The sequence below is a fragment of the Tiliqua scincoides genome, chromosome 4 (assembly GCF_035046505.1).
Source record: "Tiliqua scincoides isolate rTilSci1 chromosome 4, rTilSci1.hap2, whole genome shotgun sequence".
Taxonomy (NCBI): domain Eukaryota; kingdom Metazoa; phylum Chordata; class Lepidosauria; order Squamata; family Scincidae; genus Tiliqua; species Tiliqua scincoides.
The window spans coordinates 200,850,413-200,876,017 of record NC_089824.1 but is presented as its reverse complement, the minus strand read 5'-3'; the positions used below and the strand labels follow the sequence as shown (position 1 = coordinate 200,876,017).

The following is a 25,605-nucleotide window of genomic DNA, read 5'->3' as shown; positions in this document are numbered from 1 at the left end:
TGCAATGAACCTCTAGTGCTTTGGGTTCAGAAATAGATATGCACCTCCAGTGCTTTGTGATCACTCCATTTCAAGATTCCAAGCCTCAGGGAGCCCTGTGGAGGGCTGTGCTGGGCTCCCTGCACCTCCTGCAGCCTTACCAAAGTGAAAGCACCCCCCCTTAGGGGATGTGAGCCTAAGGATTGCTTTCTTGCACCTGTCCTGCAAAGACTTACTGAGGGAGTAAAGCTCCTTCAAAGTTTGAGAACCACTGCTCTAGACCAGTGATGGGGCAACTATTCAGAATAAGGGAATTCCAAAAGGTAAGCACTCCTGCTCAAATTATTTGGTCAACCCTACTTCAAGGCTAGCAAACCCCATTTCCGCTACTTGGATTGGGGCTCACATCTCATATCTACCATTTTGCACCTGGAGATTGTGAGACTTGTAAATGGCCAGTTTTCGGCTACATATGACAATTGTGCCTTCTATAGCCTCCCCCAGTAAGGATGTTATTTTTAGGAAAAGGGGAGAAGCAGCATCTGGGAGGAATGGAATTACTCAAGTTTTCAAATTGAATACCACTTGGCTAATTAAGTTAGTAGTTATGTATCCCTGCTTTAGTGGTTACCAGGTCTGTGTGTTCTTCATATGTTGAAGTTGCTAAAATTGGTCTCTTTTTACCCCCTGCCCCAACAGCAAGAACTTAGAGACTGAGTTGCCATAGTAAAACATTACATACTACAATCAGGTCTTCTCTCTGTATACCTTAGTGTAAATACAGTAACTCCAATAGAGAACAGTGCCTTTGTTTGTGTTTAATTTGCCCAGTTTCTTTTCTGCTTGCTGTATATATAGGTTAACCTCATAATAGTCCACAGCCCACTTCAGTAAGACCAACAGGTTCATTCTTATACCAGAAATTTAAAAGATACATATTGATCTCAGATAGTATTAATCACAAGTGCCTCCTGCCTCATGTAGTAAACATTCCTATGTATCTCTGCACTTCAATTCTAGAATGAAGTATATTTTTAATACAGACAGGATTGTTTCATTTACCAAATCCACATATGCTGGAAGTGGGTAACTTGCTCTGAAGAACTGAACAAGGAGCCAAAATGTGGTTTTATTTGCAGATGGCTAAGAAAGAAGAGACGGGAGAGGCGAGCCGAGCAATTGGCTGCTAAAGAACGATCGAAGCAGTTGAGGCAGGAAGCAAGAAGAGCGAAACAAATAGAGAATATCATCTGTTCTATTTCTGAACCCAAATCCCTTCGCTTCACAGACCAATACAGCTGAGGTTTAAGGTCACCAGATGTCTGGAATATGTCTCACACAGTACCTTGTGTAGCTACCTCTTGGAAACAGTTTCTGTTGTGGTATGTTCTACAATCCTTCAATAATGGCTGAAATTTTCTTCAGTGATTTTACTAACTTTTTCCTCCCTAAACATGGAATAATTCTCATTGTAAATGGGTTGGGGAAGTTCTTAGACATATAAAGGATAAAATAAAAGCCTCTCAGCAATTGCTGTGTAAATAATTTGTCTTAGGATACAATTATCTTTAAGGCAAGTATTTTGTGTAAAAGGTTGAGATATCCAACTTCCACTGCTGTGGCACTAAGGATTGGTACACAGCTTAAATAGCTACTACTTTCAATGTTTAGTCCAGTTCTCACACTGATGCACTGATATGCTAATACAGACTTCTGTCCTAGGGCATCATCTTATTCTCCCACAAAGCACAAGAAACTGCACCACTCCCAAAAATGAATCTCAAAAATACTCATTTTTCAAGATACATTTTCTGCTTTTTAGAGCAGCAACTATTTATAAGACAAAAATCAATTACATACCAATGCAGAACTAAAGCAAGCATGTAGACTGTAAAGTCAAAGAACTAGTGTAATATTCTACCATAGGTAGGTAATTAGGGAACAGGTGGTGGCTGCCTTTTGTTGAGAGTACATAAACACAAGGACTGCTTCTGTGTCGAGGAAATGGTGAATAAAAAGTGTACATGTTCATCTACTCAGATTTGCTAAAATAGAAAAGTGAAAGACATTGATCATTAACTCCTTATGCTTCTGAAATGTCCTCATTTGGACAGTTTTAAAGCCTGAACATGGGTAACTGGTTCACTATCACAGAAGTGTTTTTGAAGTGCAGAACACTTACTTAACATACAAACATTTCTAACTTTTTAGTTACTTGCAAGGGAATGATATTCAAGCTTACCACCTCTGAGAAGTATGCAGTTAGCATTTATTGTGAAATTGTCAATGATCAGAGTAGCCTATATGGCAGCACATTTCTATCCACACATGATATGAAATAAATTTGCCTACATAGTGTAGGTCAGTCTTCTAGGATATTTCAGTCCAAAAATCTTTTGAAATATCACCATGATTGTCCTAGAAATGAAGACTGTATAAAGGAAAAAGCTTCTTCTTGTGCATCTGGCAGCACACTCTCAACTTTCTTGTGGAAATAGGAAGAGAGAGGAAATCACATGCCACAGTCCTTAGAGGTACAGGTGGAAGAGTGGGCTTTCCACATCTAATAGCACCAGTGAAAAATTTCCATATACAAGGTTCACCACATACATTTATTCAAGGGCTGCCAGGTCTATGCTGTCGAGGTGCAAAATCAACTGAGAATTACCAACAGTTTGTCTTAGCTTATGTTGCTACTCTTTGGCTTCAATACTGTGTACACACAGCTGTAAACATCTAATGATCTCTACAATTCACTTAGCCTCAGTCATAATGCTTAAATTCATTCAAGATCTAAAAAATCAGTTTCTAACAGCATAAGCATTCTGATCTCTTCTCATAAACGTTTGTACCTGCCCATTCTAAGAACTTTCAGAACACTGGAAAAAGACTGTAAGAACACTTAGTCCTGCCCTCATGCTAAACTGACTTTAGTTGTCAGAAATAAGCGTTTGACCCTCTTCAGGGAAGTAGGATTCAAAAGGGCTGACTTTGCAGCAAAATAAAAAAACTCACAATAATTTGTGTGAGAATTCTACCTTTAGTAGCCTTATGCACACCAGAGAGTGTATTATACAATAGTAACATTTTCTTGATTGGCTAGGAAAGCAAATTATGCTGTTCCTTACTACTGTGTTGTAATCACAGTCTGATAAAACCACCTGAATTCTAGGACATCCCATAGAAAAAGCATAGAAAATATCCACCACAGAAAATAAGCATACTGAGATACAACTGTTCTGTTAAGAAGCGACTCATTTTTAAAGAGCTATCAGTTCTCCCTGGCAGTGATTGCAGCAGTTGAAAGTGATGTTTTCATATCGGGTATATGGATGAAACCGTCCAATGTTCTTCTTTGGGGAAAGGTAAGAGGATGGGGAAGGTTCTGAAAAAGGAAGTTCTGGTGATGGTTCCGTACACTTGGCAGGATCAAGCATCCTTAGTACCTGGAAGAAGATAATCACAATAGTGAAAAGTCATATCCAGAGCTTGTTCAATGCCTATCATAAGGGATGGATAAGAGGTCTGCTCACAGCAACAGCATCAGAGATGGGGGAGAATTTTATCCATAGCTGGTTGGTAGAGATATAGTTCCACTTCTATCAGCAAAGCTGCCCAGCTAACCCATTTAAGGTTGCAGCTTCTTTTGCAAAGGGACAAGAGAAGGCTTATGCTCTGCCAAGCTACACAGCAGCCTAGTGGGCTATGGAATAATCCTTGGAAATGGATGGAGCACCAAGTTTTAAAGGAAAAATACAAACACACACAATTTCATAGACTGTATTTTTCCTTTAAAACCTGATGCCTCTTGATCACTTCTTGATGCCTCAAGCTAAGCTGTTGTGGGCCAGGCTTTACTTTCAACTGAATTTACGTTTATCAGATGCTCATAGAAATAAATCCCTATCTATGAAAGCTTTTCTGCCATTACAAAACTGAGATAGAAGAAATTAATAATTAGAAAACAAAACTTCATAGATCTAAGGGAGTAAAATGGAGTTCAAACTTGATTTGAACTGGAATAAGATGCACCTTCTGATACTAGCTAGGCAGAGAATGTGTGCTTAGCAGAAAGCTTAAAAGTGTGCAGATAAAGACAATTTGCTGTCAGACAGTACCAGCTAAGATCAGAAAAAACCATCTTTATTAACTGACTGCTAAGGGCCAGGGCAACTGTCATCTTCCAGTGAAGTAAGATTCTCAGTAAGCTGGGATTTCTTGAATATACAAAAATACACAAATATTCAATTTTTGTATTGAGAGCAAGGCACTGGCTGTGATTCAATAAAAATAAGTGGCTTCGTGTTTCCAGAAGGTGAAGCTTGGGACAGCTTAAAGAAAGGTAAAGTGGTTGTGGTATCAAGGGTTTTTACCATTTCAGCCATTTTTTCAGCAGGAGTATTGCAGAGTTCTGTAGGTGAAGAACCCTTTTTTGGACTGTTGGTGCTATCCCTGTTTCCAAGAAGGTGTGAGGTCACTGCTGTAGCCAGCTTAAGATTCACAGCTGCTAGTTCTGCTGTACTATGAGGCTGTGCACTAGGATAGTAAGTCTGCTGCCTCCCCCACTGCAAAGAAACCAGCAGCTCCTCCAGCAACCTATATAGGAAATTATAACAAACACAATTGATGTTGAACATTCTGGTAAGAAAATTTACTATACCATAGAGGTGGTAAAAAACAAAAGATGGTCAGCATTCGTAGGCTACAATCTTGTTGATGCAAGGAAACAGCTGTGTGTGTTTTAGCCCAGTTTATTGACTGGAAACTTTGAGAGGATAAGAGTTGGAGTGTGACTACAGAGCCTCCACAACTCTTGAGTGAAAAGGAGAGATCATGGAGGAGGCCAGAAGAGTCCCAAGCGTCCCTTGGAATTTTCAAAAGGGGATCAACTTGGTGGATGATGTGACCCTATATGCAACATGACAAGAATGCACCATGCAAGTAGGCATGCTCATTATAAATAAAGGTAGGCATGCTCTCCTTTTTCAAACCTTCTCAGCCACAGAGATTAACACTGATAATCCAACAGACACTACAACGATATAAACTATAAAAAATTAGTCTTTAAGCTATTATTTAATGGAAGTTTCTGCCAAATCATGACACATTGGGTTAATTATTATCTGATCCTTCTGCAAACTAATTCCAATGGCAGAAGAGCTAGTTGAATGCCATCTTCTATTTTCTTTGCAACAGACTTAATTACAGTTTAAGACAGCATTTCCTGCATTTGATGGTCTGGACCATGAAAGCTTGTGCCACAGTAAGACTCATTAAGTGTGTACTTAGTCAGGTTCCACAGATGCAAGTGGAATTCCATGATGGGATCTGGGCACAAATTGCTACGTTACAAGACACAGAAACATCACACACAAGCATTCATACTTTTGTGTGCCAATCATTTCTTGGCGAAACTGGTCACGTTCACTTAATAGATCCTGAATTGCACTTTGTGCATCCCTTGTTTGACGTTGGAGAATTGCTCTGGAGTTTGTCAGTTCATCACTCATGACTCTGTAAAAGAAGAATTCCAGATTTTAGAGTGATAAGGCAATTCTATATAACGTATTTTTCGCTCCATAAGATGCACTTTTCCCCCCCAAAAAAGTGGGGGGGAAGTGTGTGCGTCTTACGGAGCGAATACTGCAAAAAAACCAACAACTTTGCCCCCCCCGGCCCTGGACCTGCCCCCTGCCCACTCGCTCTGCTCGGCTTCCCCGGGCAGTCAGAGGCTGAGCTGGCTGGGGGGGGGGGGGGCTCCTGCCTTCCCTCAACGCCCGCGCGGACTGTGGCAGCGCCGGATGGAGCCCAAGCCCGCATGTCTACTCAGAAGTAAGTCTCAAGAGTCAGTGGGGCTCACTCCCAGGAAAGCGTGGGTGGGGTGGCAGTATCGATGCCCAATCCTGTGCATGCCTACTCTGAAGTAAGTCCCATTAGAGTCGGGGGGCTTACTCCCAGGAAAGCCTCTCTGCCCCCCCCCCAAGCCTGGAGCATCACAGCCTCTCTTTCCCCCCACCCCAAGCCTGAAGCATCACATCCTCTCTCCCCCCAAGTCTGGAGCATCACAGCTTCTCTCTTCCGCCCCCCAAACCTGGAGCATCACAGCTTCTCTCCCCCCCCCAGCCTGGAGCATCACAGACTCTTGCTTCCCTCCCCCAAGCCTAGAGCATCACAGACTCTTCCCCCCCCCCAAGCCTGGAGCATCACAGCCTCTCTTTCCCCCCACCCCAAGCCTGAAGCATCACATCCTCTCTCCCCCCAAGTCTGGAGCATCACAGCTTCTCTCTTCGGCCCCCCAAACCTGGAGCATCACAGCTTCTCTCCCCCCCCCCAGCCTGGAGCATCACAGACTCTTGCTTCCCTCCCCCAAGCCTAGAGCATCACAGACTCTTCCCCCCCCCAAGCCTGGAGCATCACAGCTTCTCTCTTCCCCCCCCCCAAAGCCTGGAGCATCACAGACTCTTGCTTCCCTCCCCCAAGCCTAGAGCATCACAGACTTCCCCTCCCCCAAGCCTGGAGCATCACAGTCTCTCTTTCCCCCCACCCCAAGCCTGGAGCATCACAACTTCTCTGCAACACAAACACTTTCCCCCCCCTCTCTCTCTCACACACAGGCTGCCCCCTTCTCTTACACACACAGATGCTCTGCCCCCCTCACTCACACAGCAGGGGAGGGGCGCTTTCACTCACCTCATCCAGCATCTGAATGTAAGCCCCCCCCCCCCATCACAAAGAAAAAACTGTCTCCTTGGTCAGAATGCCAGTGTTTGCTTATTGCACAAGCCCCAGGTAAGGCTAGGTTCCCACCATAAATCCAGAGGTTTGTTGTGTCTTGAGAATTCAAGTTGTGGTTGGACTTTCCACTTGTTCATTTGTATTGGAATCACGGAAGAACTGGCGAGGAGGTAGATGTGGTGTCAGCAGTGGCCCCTTTAAGGGTAAGGCCTGGGCATCCAGCAATGTGCTGCACAGCTGCAGCCACTGGAAGGCAATAGGGCCCTCAGGGATATAAGGAGTACCTGAGGCAGAAAGGGTTTTGAAGGAGTGCAGGTTGGAGGTAGGAGAGGAGACTGACTGACTTTATTGAATTTGGAATCTGACTGGATTGTGACTGGACTTGGATACCCTGACGGATTTGACTAACCTACCTGGAACCTGACCTTGGACTGTAATTTGGCTTATTGGCTCTGGACTCTGATTTGGCAACTCTAATTGATGGGACTGATTTACTTGGCACCTGTGGACTGGAACTAGACTCACTTTTGCTTGCTGCACTGGTGAGTTGCACAAGGGGGACTGATCAGCCTTAAGCGGGCACGAGGCCCAGTGGATTGGAATTTGGCAGAACATCATTGTAGCAGAAAGATAATGTGATCCCCTATTTGGGCGCACCTGCTTTTGTGAGCTTCATAAATTCTGACTCTAGCGATGATGAGTTCTTGGGGTTTCCAGAAAACTAGAGTACTCAAACATTTAAGTCTCTCTATTTGTTAATGACAGTGATAATGGTTCTTAATGCCACTGTTGACTGCTGTTCACTTTACATGGTTCAAATGTTATTCTGTTATAGTTTATTAAATATTTTATTACACTGTTTGGTTCAGAATATTTTTTCCTGTTTTCCTCCTCTAAAAACTAGGTGCGTCTTATGGAGCGAAAAATACGGTAATTAAAATTATATTGCATATAGGACAACAGCAGGTAACTGACTGTTCCCAACATCTCAAACTGATGCAGGTAATTGGAAATTAAGATGACAGGCTAACTTTACATCCTAAATTTCTTAGACTTTGGTCCTAAATACATTATGTGTATTATTGGCACCGTCATTCCACTTTTCTTCCCTAAGGAGCTCAGTCAAGGCAGCATACAGGGAGTTACTATATCCTTAGTCAACCACTACTCTGTGTTGAAGCTTAAGTTGAGAGATGGAATCCATAGACCAGTTATGCAATAACCATGACTGAGTGGGGATCTGAACCAGCATCACCCCAGCCTGACACCCAATCCAGTACAATGTACTCACTCTCCTATTGTGGAATATCTACAACCCCACAAGGTGCACTTTTTGATCCATTTTTCAGGGATTCTTGGGCCAGGTCTCTACTGCTTTCTAGTTTTGCAGCTATGGTGACAATACTGATAAGAAATAAAAATCCAAGTGCATAGCCATCTCCAGATCATAGCTGGTATTCAGCATTACAAAACAAGCTAATACAAGTCTATGAGAACGTCAGATGCCCAGCCTGTCAGGAATGTGAATCAGCTGCACAGAGCATACTGTTTATTCAGCCTCATTAAGCAAGTGAAAAAGGGAAGAACTGGAAACAGCCTGATTTCATCAGGGTGTGCCCATGCTGTAAGACACTCCACCTTATAAGGACCCTGACTCAACTGTTGGGAGGAGGTGTTACAGCAACAGGGGCAACCTCTTTCTCTTGGCTGGATTCTACTATCAGAAGCATATTTAGCCATAGTGTCACACCCACCATTAATAGTCTCTGCCCTGAAATTCTTCTTTCACTCATAGTACCTAGGCTCTAAGAAAAAAAATCTTAAAAACCACTAATTCCACTAAGATCCTTCTATTATCCTATAAAAGGAACCCTTGTAAATTCCAAGAGATTGTAACTTGGTGCTAAACTCAAGATTCTTTCTCAGGTATCAGATTAACACTTACTCCTACTATAGGAATAGTCAGCCAGGGTCATACTATGAACTGTCTCCGGCCCCCTTATTCAGTAAAGGGGAGAATTGGTCAGGAAAAATGTAATCAACGTAAATTTACTTAATGTACATTCCACATAGATGTGAACAATAAATATGAAACGGCCAAAAGACTAAGAGCCCAATCCTAACTTGTGCTGTAACAGGCAGGCCGAATGGCCTGTGCTGTATCCAGCACAAGCAGGTCCCGATTAGTGTGCAACTCTGAGTAAGAGGATATTTATCACCTCACCCCATGTAGCACACCAGTCACTCATATTGGGTTACTCAGATCTGCCTCAGCGAATCTGCTGATACAAATCCGAGCAGCCTGGTGTAATGTCAGGCTGGCTGGGAGGGGCATTAGCAACCAGCCTAAGATGCCCAGGCCAGACCTAGCACCTCCCAGGCTGCCCTCTGGCCCACCCTTACCTGCCAAAATGCCCCCATCCCACCCTCCCACCACCCTCTCCCACACACCCTTGGTGCTAGCTGTTGCAAACTCACCCTCTTTGCTGGTGGATCCATCACTAGCCTAGCCAGCTCACAAGTCATTACAAATGCGTTTTGTGGGACTTTCACAACAACCATAGGTCAGCACAAGGAACTTGCGCCAGCCAAACAACTGGTCTGCATTGCCCTCTAAGATGCAAATAAAGTCTTCATCTCTGCCATGAACACACTAGATGTTCTCAGATAAGAGAACTACTTTTCAACTTCAGCTCTCCAGCTGAAATGTGGGGAAAACAATACTAACCTACCCAACAGAGCTATTGCAAGGATAACATCAGGATAATATATATGAAGTGCTTTGCGCACTCAAAGAGCTATATTGGGCTCAATATTATTTTCAGACTGATAACCTTGAAGGTTGAAACAACCATGGTAAATGGAAAAGCATAATTTCTAAGTAGACAGCCCTGACTTCATGGACACTTATTTATCAGTCTCTTTTCCACCAAAAGTGCACTTAGATTTTATATAGGTACACAATGTTTTGTTAAAGTATTCTTTTAAGAGTCACACCAACACCATAATACCTGCTTGCAAGGAACTTGCTCCGCCAAACATCACACTGTATCGACATCCGTTCTAACTGTTCAGACAACTGGGATACATTCCGCCCCAGGGCCTCATTTTCAAGGATCAGCTGATTTTTTTCACGTGCCATGCGCTCAAAGTGATATTGCAGGTCATCCCCAACCGAAGCAACAAGCAATTTCTTCAGCTCCCGATTGACCTAAGCCAAAACAGTTACTTAAGCAATGAAATCACAACATCAACAAGTAATATGATCCAGATTCACAGTGTAGATAGCTAAGAGGTCAGGAGAACTAATTCAAGGTTATCAGACATTGATAGTAAAATACTTTCAGGACACATGAAAAAGATGAAGCAGACAGCTGTGAATTCTGAAGTAAGATGCCCAGCACAAGTTTATTAATATGTCCATAATATTTTATATCATATGGCAACTGCATAAACAAATATTTACTTAGGTATCATTTGCAAGAGAATAAAAACTACCACAAATGCTTAGGGCTGCTTATAGCATGATAGTTGATAGTTTCAACATGCTGAAAGCAAGAACTGTTATGTTCCTGTTTTCCATGAAATGCATCCAAAATGGTATAGCCAATAAGTGAGCATCTCTTCACATCACCACAGCCACACCTCCCATAAGCCATAATACCTCTCAGAGTCAGATGGTTCCACAGCACAATCACACAGAATCATTCAGGTGCAAGTAGCATACGCATTTGTGCAAGTTTTCATTCATGGAACAAAAATAGCTGGTGTGAATTTTTAAATTAGGAGAACAGCAGAAGGTGGAAAAGAGGTTAATCTGCCACCTCTTCCTCAGGCTTTAGTCCAATTCCTCCCACCCCAAAGACTGCTATTAACTGGATAAATAACTGTGGAATATCTGTGTCAACTCTTTGCCCTGAAGTACTCTATTTGTAAAGTATGCAAAAAAAAATGCATGTCAGGAGTACATCAAATTTGCATCATAAATTCACTAAGTTGTCTGAGTTTAGTTTTAAATACTTTAAGTCAGTGGTTCTCACACATTTAGCACCAGGACCCACTTTTTAGAATGACAATCTGTTGGGACCCACCGGAAGTGACATCATCAAGCAAGAAAATTTTTAACAATCTTAGCCGTACTTACCCAGGAGTAAGTCCCATTGACTATCATTGTTAAAAGAATATACATAGTAGCTTGTTAAATGTACAGGTCTGTCACATTTCCCCAAATGCAATCATATACCATGGTAGCATCAAGTCTAATCTATTAAAAATAAAATATTGAAATGAATGGGGACCCACCTGAAATTGGCTCGCAACCCACCTAGTCGGTCCTGACCCATAGTTTGAGAAACACTGCTTTAAGTAATTTGCTACTCTTAATTGCCATTTAGCTATTATTTTGAATGGTTTTTTGTATATTTAAGTTGTGGTTTTAATGTTTTGTTAAATGCTTTAGCATTTTTAAATGTTCTGTTTAAAATACAGCAAAGGAACAAAAGAAAACCAAATGAACGACTAACTGGTGGAACTGGTCCTTGATATAGACTAGCAATGTGAGGAATTATTAATAACCCTTACTAACTGGCAAACAGCAAAGGTAATCCAATACCTTTTTCTCAACCTGCACTGTGTTGGATTCTGTATGCATAATTCAAAACCACTATGCTGTGAATTACTACAAGAGAAACTAGTAAAAACTACCATCCCCTCTGCTTTATTAATTGCATATGATTAACATGGCTGTAAACAACCCAATGAGACAAACTTGGAGCCAATTTAGATGCAACTGACTGGATGCACCACTCGCTGGCTTGGGCAGCATGATATTCTGCTCAGTGGTTAAGAACATAACCTTCTGGAGTTGGAAGCAAAAACCAAAAATAGATTCTGCCTATGAGAAAGATTAGCTTCTGTAAACAAATGCACTTCACATGCCTAAAATGTGTTTCTTTGGCTGATAGCGGGGCGTGTTAATTCTGGATAATCTGAAACTTGCTTTTCATAAGAACATAAGAACAGCCCCACTGGATCAGGCCATAGGCCCATCTAGGCCAGCTTCCTGTATCTCACAGCGGCCCACCAAATGCCCCAGGGAGCACACCAGATAACAAGAGACCTCATCCTGGTGCTCTCCCCTACATCTGGCATTCTGACTTAACCCATTCCTAAAATCAGGAGGTTGCGCATACACATCATGGCTTGTACCCCATAATGGATTTCTCCTCCAGAAACTTGTCCAGTCCCCTTTTAAAGGTGTCTAGGCTGGACGCCAGCACCACATCCTGTGGCAACGAGTTCCACAGACCAACCACACGCTGAGTAAAGAAATATTTTCTTTTGTCTGTCCTAACCCGCCCAACACTCAATTTTAGTGGATGTCCCCTGGTTCTGGTATTATGTGAGAGTGTAAAGAGCATCTCCCTATCCACTCTGTCCATCCCCTGCATAATTTTGTATGTCTCAATCATGTCGCCCCTCAAGCGTCTCTTTTCTAGGCTGAAGAGGCCCAAACGCCGTAGCCTTTCCTCATAAGGAAGGTGCCCCAGCCCCGTAATCATCTTAGTCGCTCTCTTTTGCACCTTTTCCATTTCCACTATGTCTTTTTTGAGATGCGGCGACCAGAACTGGACACAATACTCCAGGTGTGGCCTTACCATCGATTTGTACAACGGCATTATAATACTAGCCGTTTTGTTCTCAATACCCTTCCTAATGATCCCAAGCATAGAATTGGCCTTCTTCACTGCCACCGCACATTGGGTCAACACTTTCATCGACCTGTCCACCACCACCCCAAGATCTCTCTCCTGATCTGTCACAGACAGCTCAGAACCCATCATCTTATATCTAAAGTTTTGATTTTTTGCCCCAATGTGCATGACTTTACACTTACTGACATTGAAGCGCATCTGCCATTTTGCTGCCCATTCTGCCAGTCTGGAGAGATCCTTCTGGAGCTCCTCACAATCACTTCTGGTCTTCACCACTCGGAAAAGTTTGGTGTCGTCTGCAAACTTTGCCACTTCACTGCTCAACCCTGTCTCCAGGTCATTTATGAAGAGGTTGAAAAGCACCGGTCCCAGGACAGATCCTTGGGGCACACCGCTTTTCACCTCTCTCCATTGTGAAAATTGCCCATTGACACCCACTCTCTGCTTCCTGGCCTCCAACCAGTTCTCAATCCACGAGAGGACCTGTCCTCTAATTCCCTGACTGTGGAGTTTTTTCAGTAGCCTTTGGTGAGGGACCGTGTCAAACGCCTTCTAAAAGTCCAGATATATAATGTCCACGGGTTCTCCCGCATCCACATGCCTATTGACCTTTTCAAAGAATTCTATAAGGTTTGTGAGGCAAGACTTACCCTTACAGAAGCCATGCTGACTCTCCCTCAGCAAGGCCTGTTCGTCTATGTGTTTTGAGATCCTATCTTTGATGAGGCATTCCACCATCTTACCCGGTATGGATGTTAGGCTGACCGGCCTATAGTTTCCCGGGTCCCCCCTCTTTCCCTTTTTAAAAATAGGCGTGACATTTGCTATCCTCCAATCTTCTGGTACCGTGGCTGTTTTGAGGGACAAGTTGCATACCTTAGTCAAGAGATCTGCAACTTCATTCTTCAATTCCTTAATAACTCTTGGGTGTATGCCATCAGGGCCCGGTGACTTATTGATCTTTAATTTATCAATGAGGTCTGAAACATCTTCTCTTTTAACCTCTATCTGACTTAACTCCTCGGTTAGGAGGGGCCGTTCGGGCAGCGGTATCTGCCCGAGGTCTTCTGCCGTGAAGACAGATGCAAAGAACTCATTTAATTTCTCTGCCATCTCTAAGTCTCCTTTTATCTCCCCTTTCCCTCCCTCACCATCCAGAGGGCCAACCGCTTCTCTGACGGGTTTCCTGCTTCTAACATATTTGAAGAAGCTTTTATTATTCCCCTTAATGTTGCTGGCCATGCATTCCTCATAGTCTCGCTTGGCCTCCCATATCACCTTCTTACATTTCTTTTGCCACAGTTTATGTTCCTTTTTATTCTCTTCATTAGGGCAAGACTTCCATTTACGGAAGGAAGAAACATGGTTCTCATGTTTCATGGCACAGTGACCTGAGGATGGAAAAAACTGTTTCTCATAAATAAGTTACTGAATAGGTTTACTTAATAGTGGTTGTTTTCAAGCCAATACAGTTCCTGAAAGGAGCATTAAATCTCCTAATATAAAAGGCTGATTTTAGTTGTTTCCACAAAAATTTGCATAGCCATACAGAAACAAAGAAGAAATTCCCCATGGTTATTTATACTGCAGTTGTTATCTACACATCTGATATAGAAAGATCTATAAGAATAAAAAAGAGCAATGGATCAAACCCACTTCTTGGCGTCCTACCTCTGTTTGCACATGGAGCTGGTTGCAAAGACCTTTTTTATCCTGCAGCAGCCGTCTCTCCGAGTTCTTAAGTTTTCCTATTTCACTTTTTAGCTCCTGGAGTTCTTTCTTTGTATCTGAAATGCCATCTGATAGAGTGAGTGTGTCTCTTTGGTGCCCAAGAGATTTGGATGTCTTGGCACTTTTGGCAGGAAGCACACGGCTTATAGCAGCTTTGGGAATCAGTATTCGTACAGCTTCAATTTCCACTGCCTTATCACCGTGTATCTTCCCTAGCTGAAGCACTCCAGGGCTAGGTGAAGGAAGAACTTTCTTACGTGGACTGTGATGGGCATGACTGGTTGAAGTATGGACCACTTCCACCGATTTTGGTGGGGATTCTGTTTCCATGCCATCTCCAGATCCACGGATGGGTGAAGTGACACAGTCAGATGAAGCTTGGAGACAAAGGGAAAAAGATATGCGAGTGACAAAAGCATCACTGTTTCTCTTTAGAAGAAAGGCTACAACATTTTGGAAGGGTGCTAATTTCTCATTGCTTTATATTCCAAAAAGCATGAGCACAATGGCAGAAAGTACCTGCACCCAATTTGGAGAAATCCACACTCCCGTTCCAGCCTCAAATCTCACCCCTGAGGCTCCTCTGACTCTCAGAACTGGCTTTTTGTGTAACTCAGGGAGCTGTTGGGGATGGGGGAGATCAAGTGTCATCATACCTATATTACTAAGATACAAGCTGCTGTTTTTTCAAATACCAAATCAGGAATCAACCACAAAGAACATCAACTGTAGAACTAGAAAAGTAGAGGTTTGCTAAGTGATGTTAAGTGCATTCATACACATGTGTGCAACAGAAAGTAATATGTAATCAATCCAGGTTCTGTTTACATCTCACATAATAACCAAATTCTGCCCTCTCACTCAACTTCCACTTTGCCTAAGAGACCTTCAAGACACTTTTACCAGACTGTAATGTATCCTTCACCTGCAGGAAATCTCTTTCAATGCAACATTCCATTTCCTCCCCAGAAGGATGAACACTTACTGCTTTCTATAGTCTGCAGTGTTGTCATTTTGCTGATGGAGCAGCACACAAGACAAAAACACTATACCTAAAAAAGAAAGACACATCACATTATACATGTTTTTATTGCTCAATCTCTGGTATAGTACAAGAGATAGTACTGTTGTTCTATAGTATAATGCACCCAAGAGTGTATAATATATGGTACGTTAGGTATATTTCGCTAATCCAGGAAGGGACACCATGCAAGCGACCTCCCCTAAGCATGGCTATGCCATTAACCCAGGAGCCATTTGAGCACATCTATAGATGTGGATATGCAACCCCAACCAAGGCCAATAGCATTTTTCAAATGCTTATTCTGCTTTTCCAAAAATATATTCAAAGCTGTTTACAAAACTGGTGGAAGGTGACTTTTACTAGCTTGACTAGTTTGCTAGATGTGGCATTTCCTGGAAAAGTGGATCAGGTTACAGCTTTCCATGCTCTAAAGAGTTTAAACAATTCCTTCATTGTTCTCAACATATTGCTGCCTTTGAAAAAAGTCTGGAAAATTCAATTGGTCCTACATGCAACTGCCAATCTTTTGTTTGGGGCTCAAAGACCAGAATATGTAGCTTAATCATGGACTATATCAGCTGCCTTTTTGAGCTGGTTTTAGACTTCAAAATCCTAAACTGATTGGGACCAGGAAACTTCAGGAACCAGCTGCTCCATGTGAACTTGCCTGAAAATCAAGATCAGCAAGGACTTGCTCTCCACCCACTCATGTATACTTGTCGATCTAGTATGTGACAAGGCAGAACCTTCTCAGTGATGGTGCCGAGATTATGGAATGCCCTCCCCATGCATATCTGCCTGGTTCATCTCTGAGCATTTAATTTATTTATTTATACCCCGCCTTTCTACCCTGCAAAGGGCACTCAAGGTGAATTACAAATACAACAATACATTTTCAGACATCTTTTAAAAGATTCTTCTATTTTAGTAATTTGTAACTTAGTTTTATATGCATGGCCATTTCTGTATTGTAATCTGTTACTCTTACAGATCATTGGTTGATTTTATTGCTGCTACTAGTATTTTAAAGTTCTAATATTTTGTAAACCACAAGTTTTTGTTTTGTTTTTTTACAGAAAAGCATAATAATAGCAAATAGAAACAAAATGGTTGCTTGCACACATCACAGAATCAGATTCACACTGACCTACCATCAGGCCTCTATGAGATGCAAAACCAAAGAACACAAACTTAATCTGAAATAGAAAGTTAACACCACAAACCTAACTATGTCTATTCAGATGTAAGCCCCACTAATGGCGCTTGCCTTCAGGAAAGTGTGCACAGGACAAAAGTCTTAACTCCCTTAGTAATGATATTTAGACATTAACACCAACTGAATTCAGTTCAAATGTAATTTAAACAAACGTGTTAAGGTTCATGTTACTAGGTTGCTTATAATTTTTCCTACGTTTTTACCACTCCACCTCATAACAATTCATACCCGCATATTTTACCCATCAGGAAACTAGTTGTTAGTTCTCTGGAGCAGTGGTGTCCAAACTTTTTGGCAGGAGGGCCACATCATCTCTCTGACACTGTGTCAGGGGCCAGGGAAAAAAAGAATTAATTTACATTTCAAATTTGAATAAATTTACATAAATGAATATATTAGAGATGGAACTTGTATGCATGAATGAAGGTCTTGCAATAGCTCAAGGCCTATAAAAGACCTTTCACAAAGCAAGGCTGGCCTTCCCTTTGCTGCCGCTGCTGCATCACAGACGTAAACAGCAAGCAATGGAGGGAGCCCTCATCCCACAGCTCACACAAGAGGTTGGCCAACAGTTGGCCGTCATGCTGAGAGCAGTTGTGTGGGGCCAGCGTGGGCTCCAGCAAGTCTCTGGAGGGCCAGAGGCTTATTGGAGACTGGGGGGCCCCTGCGGGCTGGATTGGGAGTCCTTGAGGGCTGCAAGCGGCCCCAGGGCCAGGGTTTGAGCACCCCTGCTCTTGAGAATTACATTTAAGGCTTATCAGCTACTAGCCAATGCAAAGCACAAGAAATTAATCTACACTTTAAATAGCCAGTAACAAAGATAAAAACCTAACAAGTAACCTGCAAAGAGACAAGAGGGACATCCTTCCACCTTCTTATTCACACACCTGTATATAGTACATCTATCCATGTACATGTACACACACATGAACACACACAAAGAATGTGAGACTAGGCACTTCCCCAAACACCAATACAAGGAAGATAACAGATGGAAGAGGTAAATAGAAGAGTATGCATTTAAAGCAGGGGATTTCCAAACTTTTTTGGACTGGAAGCTCCAAAAGCTGCGCCTTCCAATTAGGGCTACAATCCTATACATTGTACAGGGTGATACAGGCTGTAAACCAGTGATTTTCAACCAGTGTGCCATAGCACATTAGTGTGCTGCAAATGATCCACAGGTGTGCCATGGGAATTTGGGGGAAGGGTAATTTATTCGTAGGGCCATTGGGGGATTTGAGTCCAGCAGCAGCAGTGTGGTGTGTGTTGTCAACTGTCAAAAAGCAGTATACCTTGAAATTTTAGCACCTTGTCAGTGTGCCATGAGATGAAAAAGGTGGAAAACAGCTGCTGTAAACTGTACGGCATGGCAAGTTTTTCATGAGGATTCTGTGACTCCCCTTGCTGGTTTCTGTGCTCCCCAGGAAGCCAACACTCACAGTTCAAAAACCAAAAAGTAAGGAACAGTGGTCCCTATTACTGGATCTCTGCTTATGTACATTAAGCACCCTACAATCATGTTGGACAGCCCTCCTCCTCTCACCCTACAGCTGCAATCCAATGCATGCTTGTGTAAGACACAGCCCCCAGAAATAACTGCAACTTTGATCTGAATAAGAGCCCTGCTGGATCAGGCCACAGGCCCATCTAGTCCAGCTTCCTGCATCTCACCAGTAATCCACCAAATGCCTCAAGAAGCACACAAGAAAACAAGATACCTTCACCCTATTGCCACTTCCTTGCACCTGGCATTCTGAGGTTGCCTACTTCTAAAACCAGGAAGTTGCACAGACCCATCATGGCTTGTAACCCGTGATGGCCTCTTCCTCCAGGACTCTGTCCAGCCCCCTTTCAAAGGCATCGAAGACAGACGCCTTCCCCCACATCCTGTGGCAAGGAGTTCCACAGGCTTGTAACCCGTGATGGCCTCTTCCTCCAGGACTCTGTTCAGCCCCCTTTCAAAGGCATCCAAGCTAAGTGCCTTCCCCACGTCCAGTGCCAGGGAGTTCCGCAGAACACTCGCACAGGCTCGACGTGCGGGGCACACCAGGGCAGAGTCCCCCGAAGCCAGCAGTGAGGAGGCTGCAGGACTCACTTGGGCGGGACTCACTGCTCAGCCTCGACGTCCCTTCAGGGCAGAGGCCCGCCGGAGACTCCGCGAGGGGGCATCTCCCTGACACGCAGCCCGCCGCCTCTGCGCTCCCTTCCTGCGGGCAGCGGCGATGACCCTCCTCCGCACAACATCCGGTCCCGGCTTCCCCTTAGAATGACGTCGGCCTTTCCCACTCGCTCCTCTCCCACGTGAGCGAAGGGCGGAACTTCCGCTCCAACATAGTTTTGAAGGCGCTGCCCCGTAGAGCTAAAAGAAGCGAGAGTCACGCAACACCCTCAGCAAGCGGGGAAAGTGGAAACCCTGAAAGGCTCTGCGCGCCACACGGACCTCATTTTAGACACTCGCTTCTTCTCTCCCAGATGAGCTCAGGCTGCAGTCCCGTCCACACTTTCCTGGGAGTAGCCCTATTGACTCTAATGGGCTTGCTTCTGAGTAGACCTGCATGGGATGGGGCTCTGAGGCTGCAGTCCTGCCCACACTTTCCTGGGAGTAACCCCATTGACTATAATGGGCTTACTTCTGTGCAGACATGCATAGGATGGGGCTCCCAGACCTGCTTTAGAAAGAGAACGAACCCAGGCCTTTGCCAATATGTTCCATCTTCTGGGGAAAGAGATTCTGCAGTTCCATCACAACCACCTAGTTTCTTTGCCCATTGGCCTGTGGAACTCCCTGCCACAGGACATGGTGATGGCATCTGGCCTGGATGCCTTTCAAAGGGATTGGAGGGAAAGATTGGACTGGAGGACAAGTCCATCATGTGTTACAAGCCATGGCGTGTCTGTGCAACCTCCTGGTTGCAGAAGTAGTCTGTGGAACTCCCTGCCACAGGATGTGGCCGTGGCTCCTGGCCTGGATGCCTCTAAGAGGGGAGTGGACAGAGTGCTGGAGGAAGACGCCATTGCGAGTTACAAGTCTGTGGAACTCTTTGCCACAGGATGCGGTGATAGTGCCTGGCCTGGATGCCTTTCAAAGGGATTGGACAGATTTCTGGAGGAAGAGGCCATCACGGGCTACAAGCCATGGTGGGCACGTGCAACCTCCTGGTTTCAGAGGTAGTCTGTGGAACTTCCTGCCACAGGACGTGGCGGTGGCACCTGGCCTGGATGCCTCTAAGAGGGGAGTGGACAGAGTGCTGGAGGAAGAGGCCACCGGGGGGGGGGGCTGCAGGCCCTGGCGTGTCTGGCAGCCTCCTGGTTCCACAGTGGGCTCCCTCCAGTGCCAGGTGCAGGAGGGTGCGGGTGTCTTGGGTGCCCTGCGGCACCTCGTGGCCTCTGGGAGACACAGAAGGCTGGACTAGATGGGTCTGTGGCTGGCCCAGGGGGACTCCCAGGCTAGTCTCCCATAGACCAAGATGGGCAGCAGCCAGTCCCGCCCGGGAGACCGACACGGCCTCTGGTCCCTCCCTGCCTGCCTGCGGAGAGCCGCCAAGGCCCACAGCACCCTGTGAATAGGGCCAACTGAGGCCAACGGCTCTGAAACCGGAAGTCGGCCCTTTGTGTCACTCTACGCTTCGTAGATCTTTTTCTGCGGGCGAGAGGCGGGGACGGGGCGTGGCTTCGGTTGCTAAGGTGCCGCTCCGTGAAGCGACCGGCGTGTGTAGCTGCTGTGCTGCGCGGCTGACGTTGACAGCGCCGCTCGGAGGAGAAAGAGGCTGAGGCTGCGTCATCAGCACCATGGTAAGGGCTGGGAGGGGGTGTTTCGTGAGTCTAGTCGCTGGTGATCATGAAGCAGGGTGCCAAATGCAGCACTCTCCCCCCAGCCTGGTGATGGACTCTCTAGCCCACCACTCTGCTCTCCTGTCCTCCACGCTTCCTCTTCTGTCCCTCCCCCCTACTGCTGATGCTTCTCCTGCTAGGCCTTGGATTGGCAAGACTCTCTAGCCCACCACTCTCCTCTCCTCCACGCTTCCTCTTCTGTCCCTTCCTCCCCCCCCCCTTGATACTTCTGCTAGCCCTTGGATTGGCTAGACTCTCCAGTCCACCACTCTCCTGTCCTCCATGCTTCCTTTTCTGTCCCCTCCTTCTGTTCCTCTTCTAATGCAGAGAGTGGAAGGAGGATCAACAGCAAGATCAGGCCAAATGAAGCAAGTGGGTAGATGAAGGCAGATACCCTCCACTGGTTTGTTGCCTGAGGCAGCTGTCTCAGTTGGCTTCATAGGTGGGTCAGCTCTGGGGGAGAAAGTCTTTCTCCAGTGGTTGCCTATGTTGCTTTGTGTCAGTGGTGTAACCAGAGGGTGGCCAAAGCACTAAGTTTTGCAGGGAGCCTCACTGCCACGTGCAAGCGGTCCCTCCCCTTCCGAGCCATTCTGAGTCTGGGGAGCAAAACAGAGGCGAATGCCATTCTGGGTGAGGGGGAAAGCAACTTGCAATATCTGAATGAAAATATGCAGAAGCAAAAAAGAATGGATAATAAATTTATTTTTTAGAAAGTGAAGAAAACTATTTTTCTTTGAACACTGGATAGAGCAGGTGGGTTACTCTTGCAAGCACTGTCAGCCCCATGCATTTTAATAATAATGACAGTATGTTGTGCAAAAAAAAAAAAAAAAAAAAGCCTGGGGATGTTCTTTCAGGGCTATTTCATTCAGAGCCCAAGCCTATGCATATCTACTCAAAAGTAAGTCCCATTAAAGTCAGAGGGGCTTACTCCTGGTAAGTGTGGATAGGATTGCAGCGTCAGTATTTTGTAGACATTCAGTACGTTCTTGCAGCTAAACAAATCTTTAATAGTAATATTATACATCAGTCATTTAAATTTATGGGTGTCATTTGGCCAAACTGTTATAACAATAAAAGTGCAACACAGGTTGTGGTAGCTGTATTAATTACCTTTACCCTGCTTATGTCTATTTATGTAAAATGTTTACATCCCCCTTTTCTTACTTATAGACAAATCAAAGTAGCTTACAATAAATTTAAAACATATTACGTAGGTTTTCCTCCTTGGACCATTAAGTATAAGGAAATTGTTAGGGTACTGATTCAGGTTCAAATCATAACAGCCATGAAGCATAGTGGGTGATCTTGAATCGGGGCCCAATCCTATTCAACTTTCCAGCCCTGATGTAGCCATGCCAATGGAGCATGCACTGAATCCTGCAGTGGGGTGGCAGTCATGGAGGCATCCTCAAGGTAAAAGAACATTTGTTCTCTTACCTTAGGACTGCATAGCGGCTGCATCCATGCTGCACAGTTGTATAGAATTGGGCCCTCAGTCACTATTGCCTGAACTTGCCTCGCAGGGTTGTTGTGAGTCAGGGGGAGCCATGAACTTCACTCTGAGATCCTCAGAGAAGAGGTGAGATGAAAATGTCAGTAATAAATTCAGAAAATTCCCTCCCGAATGTGATGCTGAACAGAATGTGGTGTGTTTCATGCAAAGAAAAGCATGTGGCAAACACTCGTGGTTACAGGAGAAAAAGGAAATGGAAGAATCTGGGTTACAAGATGGCTCCTGCTCCCCTCCAATTGCCAGCCCTAAAAGTGGAAAGAAAATGAGAGTGTTTAAGCAGCTTTCATGGTAGTGGTAGTGAGCAATTGGATGAATAGAATTTCTGACATGGAATAGGAGCAGGGCTTAATTTTTAAACCTCTTGGATAGGATTAGAATCCAATCCTGACACAAGTTGGTGGATGCCTTGGGAGTTATGATGTTCATCTCTCTTGCTGTTTCTTCCCCTTCTTTGCACTGTAATGATGTACTCAACACCAACTGAGTGAATTTCTGATTACAAGTGCTACTAACTCTTCAGAAAGCTTCTAGCAGCATTTTTGAAAATGGCTAAGGTTAAGCTAAAGAGAAAGTAAAAAGAATATAGTGGTCCCTGAAAAGCTGCAGAAGAGATTGATCAAAATGATTACTGAGCTGGGACACCTCCCTTATGAGGAAAGTGTTAGGGGTTCTTCAGTGTAGAAAAAAAGCACCTGAGGAGGGATGTTATTGAGACATATAAAATTATGCATGGAATGGATAGAGTGGATAGACGGATGTTCTTTTACCTCTCACACAACACCAGAACCAAGGGACATCCACTAAAATTGCGGGTTGGGAGAGTTAGAACAGACAAAAGAACGTATTTCTTTATCCCGTGTGTAATTAATCCGTGGAACTTCTTGCCACAGGATGTGGTGATGGCAACTGGCCTAGATGTCTTTAAAAGGGGATTGCACAGATTTCTGGAAGAAAAGTCCTTCATAGGTTACAAGCCATGATGGGTATGTGCAACTTCCTGGTTTTAGAAGTAGGCAACCTCAGAATGCCAGGTGCAAGTAAGTGGCAATAGGATGAAGGTATTTTGTTTTCTTGTGTACTCCTTGAGGCATTTGGTGGGCTACTGTGAAATACAGGAAGCTGGACTAGATGGACTTTGGCCTGATTCAGTGGGGCTCTTCTTATGTTCTTAAAAGTAAATGCTGCTAGTGCTAGAGGGAAACAGAAATGTAGTGGATAGATGAGCAGTAGTGTAGGCTTGCCATGGGAGAGATGTAAGAGCTATGCATAAAAATGATTACCACTGAATGCCAGTTGCTGCTGGTCATCGGAGAAGGGATGACTATTGCCTTCATGTCCTGCTGTGGACTTCCCAGTAGACACTGTGTAGAATAGTTTGATTAGTTAGATCAGGGCACTCCAAACCAGAGCCTGTGGACCAGATCCGGATCCAGTGCCCTGCCTTTTCCTTCTCTCGTGTGAACAGAGCTTACCATTACATGGGGGAGACTGCCATTGTCATTGTTCATCTCCCCCCAAGTTCATTCCGCCCCGCAGCTTCTGTGTTTTGCTGCCCAAGCAGGCTCTGCGCCAAGATTTCCTGGCAGACACAGCAGGGAAGATCAGTGGCAACAATGGCAGCCTCCCTGGCAGAACGGTAAGCTCCAGTTGCTACAGGGAGGCTGTTTGCAGGGCACAGCGGTCTCCAATGTGGAGACTGCTGAGCTAGATTGTCTTTCAGTCTGTTGCAGCCCTGGCCTCTGGAAGACAAACAGCCCATTCCTAACCAACTTTTCAGCACTTATGCAGCTACAGTGCAACTCCAAGATAAGGTAGCATTCAAGGAGATATCTGTGACCGCACCCCCAGTGCAGAATGTAGCATAGCACGACTGCATTGGCACTGGAAAGTTGGTTAGGATTGGGCTATAAGGCTACAATCCTATGTACACTTTCTTAGGAGTAAGCCCTATTGAACATAATGGAATGTTTGTCTGAGTAGACTGGCATAGGATTGGGCTGTTAGTTTCAGAAAACCTAGCAAAAGCACAGCCTATTTTTTTTAAGCTGTATGGTTAACTTGATAGTTTCAGAAAACCTAGCAAAAGCACAGCCTATTTTTTTTAAGCTGTATGGTTAACTTGATCGTAGATTTATAAGTTGATATTTCCCTTTTGGGCAGTGATTCTTAACCCTTTCAGAAACTTAAGTCATGAACTGAACTTTTGATGGTTCCTTTTCATTTGAAGGAAATAGTCTGTGCCCCTCCTAGGTAATGCAGCCTCGTGGTGGAAAAGTGCTTCAGTTTGAAAGAGCCCCTTTTGATACTTTATATTCAAGATCCAGTTTCAGGGTCTGTATTATGTGACAATCATGCTAATCTTTTTGGTAGTCATTTCTCTCTAATTTTGTCCTAAGAAATAATAAATCAAAAGCATTAATTCCTCTAGATTATTATCTCCAAATATAGCAAATCGTAGCTTCAAAGTACATTATCCTACAAATAAGTACTTTTGTGAAAGAAATGCAGGCATTTTCCATTAATGTCATTGTTCCCAACAGGTAGCTACATAAACTGAGAATTATGACAGTATCTGTTTAAACATTCATAGAATGTTCTTAGAGGATTTTTCTCCAACTTACAGTGTGATCTTAGAGGAGAACTCTTCATGCCTGCATTTATTTTTATAGCAGTCTTTTATGTGCTGTTGAAATAATCACATTATGTTTATGCTGTGGTAGCAGAATTTCTCACAGTTGCATGTGTATACATTGAAGAATTTGACAGCAGAAAGCTCTTTAACCCATTTTTGCCTAGCCCACAGGTGTGCACATTTGGTCCCTGTTGTGTATATGCCACACATATGTTGGGCAGATATAGCTTAATATAGCCCATACCACTTGTCTTTTTACCTAGAGCACTAGTTAGATATCTCTGAGTGAAGGAGAGTATTGAAGATGTTGACAACTGGATAATACATTGATTAAGGTTCCAATCCTACCCAACTTTCTAGCACTGTTGCAGTCATGCCAAAGGGGTATGTGCTGCATCCTGTAGTGAAAAAGGAGTCACAGAAGCTCCCTGAAAGTAAGGCAATGTTTGTTCTCTTACCTCAGGCCTGCATTGCAGCTGCATCGGTGCTGGAAAGTTGGATAGGATTGGACCTCCAATGTAGAGATTTTAGTGGGGCATAAATTGCATCTGTTGCAGTCTTTGGTGAATTGATTTAAAAGGAGACTGAGCAGTGTGGAATGTTTACTCATTTGTTTACCATTTTAAAAATAGACTTCACACTTCCATCTAATTGCACACAAGTGTGATTAGACATAGGAATTATTTTTATCTCATTTAGTGATTTTCCAAAGTAGGCTCAACATTATTTCATGTTTTAGCTGCCATATAATAGAAAAATCAGTTCTAGAATTATTAGCAGCAGCAGACAGAGAATTGCCAGCTGGTCTAGTAAAAAAAAAAACTGGGTCTTTTTTTCCCTTTCCCCTTTGAAGTTCAGCCTCTATGCTGACCAGTGTGCAGTTTAAATTAGCAGTCACTAAAATGAATTTATGTATGAAAGTGGACAATGGGCAACCTCTCTCTCCTCCTACTGACTTCCTCCCTGCAAGATGGTTTTGAAGAATTTCATAGCTGATGAGATTATAAGTCACGTTCTTCAAATCTCTAGTTGAATTTCTATAGCAAAAGCAACTGTGAGAATGTTCCTGATCTCAGCAAGAGTGAAATTACGTTTGACTGCAGGACTGCGTTATAGATAAAAATCAGATTAAAAGTATTCGTATCAGTTGGTGGAGAAACGGATGATTACTTGGTAAATCTTTAGATAAGCAACCAAGATGTGACAGTACAATATAACCCTTTG

General features: G+C 44.0%; 3 protein-coding genes across 10 annotated transcripts in view; 2 read left to right on the top strand and 1 right to left on the bottom strand.

The window, feature by feature from the left end:
* LOC136647511 (thiamine transporter 1-like) overlaps window positions 1–1,509 on the top strand; it is a 36,598-nt gene extending 35,089 nt beyond the window's left edge. For all 7 annotated transcript variants that reach the window (XM_066623092.1, XM_066623096.1, XM_066623089.1 and 4 more), the window contains exon 6: window positions 1,119–1,509. In XM_066623092.1, coding sequence (XP_066479189.1) covers window positions 1,119–1,281 — 163 coding nt within the window. In that variant the 3' untranslated portion in view covers window positions 1,282–1,509. The remainder of the gene's footprint in view (window positions 1–1,118) is intronic.
* LOC136647512 (golgin-45-like) lies at window positions 1,079–18,649 on the bottom strand. Of its 2 annotated transcripts, none has more exons than XM_066623100.1 (7): window positions 18,498–18,649; window positions 15,145–15,211; window positions 14,100–14,536; window positions 9,726–9,925; window positions 5,365–5,493; window positions 4,353–4,575; window positions 1,079–3,425 (listed from the first exon to the last, which is right to left on the bottom strand). In XM_066623100.1, the coding sequence occupies exons 2-7, from the start codon at window positions 15,170–15,172 to the stop codon at window positions 3,240–3,242; spliced, it is 1,203 nt and encodes a 400-aa protein (XP_066479197.1). In that variant the 5' UTR covers window positions 15,173–15,211; window positions 18,498–18,649; the 3' UTR covers window positions 1,079–3,239. The 2 variants fall into 2 exon arrangements, with proteins under 2 accessions (XP_066479197.1, XP_066479198.1); XM_066623101.1 differs by lacking the exon at window positions 18,498–18,649 and adding an exon at window positions 18,196–18,457.
* Window positions 18,650–20,073: 1,424 nt separating this feature from the next.
* Window positions 20,074–25,605, top strand: part of LOC136647778 (nucleoside diphosphate kinase homolog 7-like) — a 105,346-nt gene continuing 99,814 nt past the window's right edge. The window contains exon 1 of the mRNA XM_066623543.1: window positions 20,074–20,194. Within this exon, the coding sequence (XP_066479640.1) occupies window positions 20,192–20,194 (3 nt within the window). The 5' untranslated portion in view covers window positions 20,074–20,191. The remainder of the gene's footprint in view (window positions 20,195–25,605) is intronic.

Excerpts from the sequence above, each read along its gene's own strand:
- LOC136647512 (XM_066623100.1), bottom strand. The coding sequence starts at position 15,172 with ATGACAACACTGCAGACTATAGAAAGCA. Across the intron at positions 9,926-14,099 it reads AGCTCCATGTGCAAACAGAG|GTCAATCGGGAGCTGAAGAA; the intron begins GTAGGACGCCAA and ends GTTTTGGCTTAG. Across the intron at positions 5,494-9,725 it reads AGCAAGTTCCTTGCAAGCAG|AGTCATGAGTGATGAACTGA; the intron begins GTATTATGGTGT and ends CTTCTTTTACAG.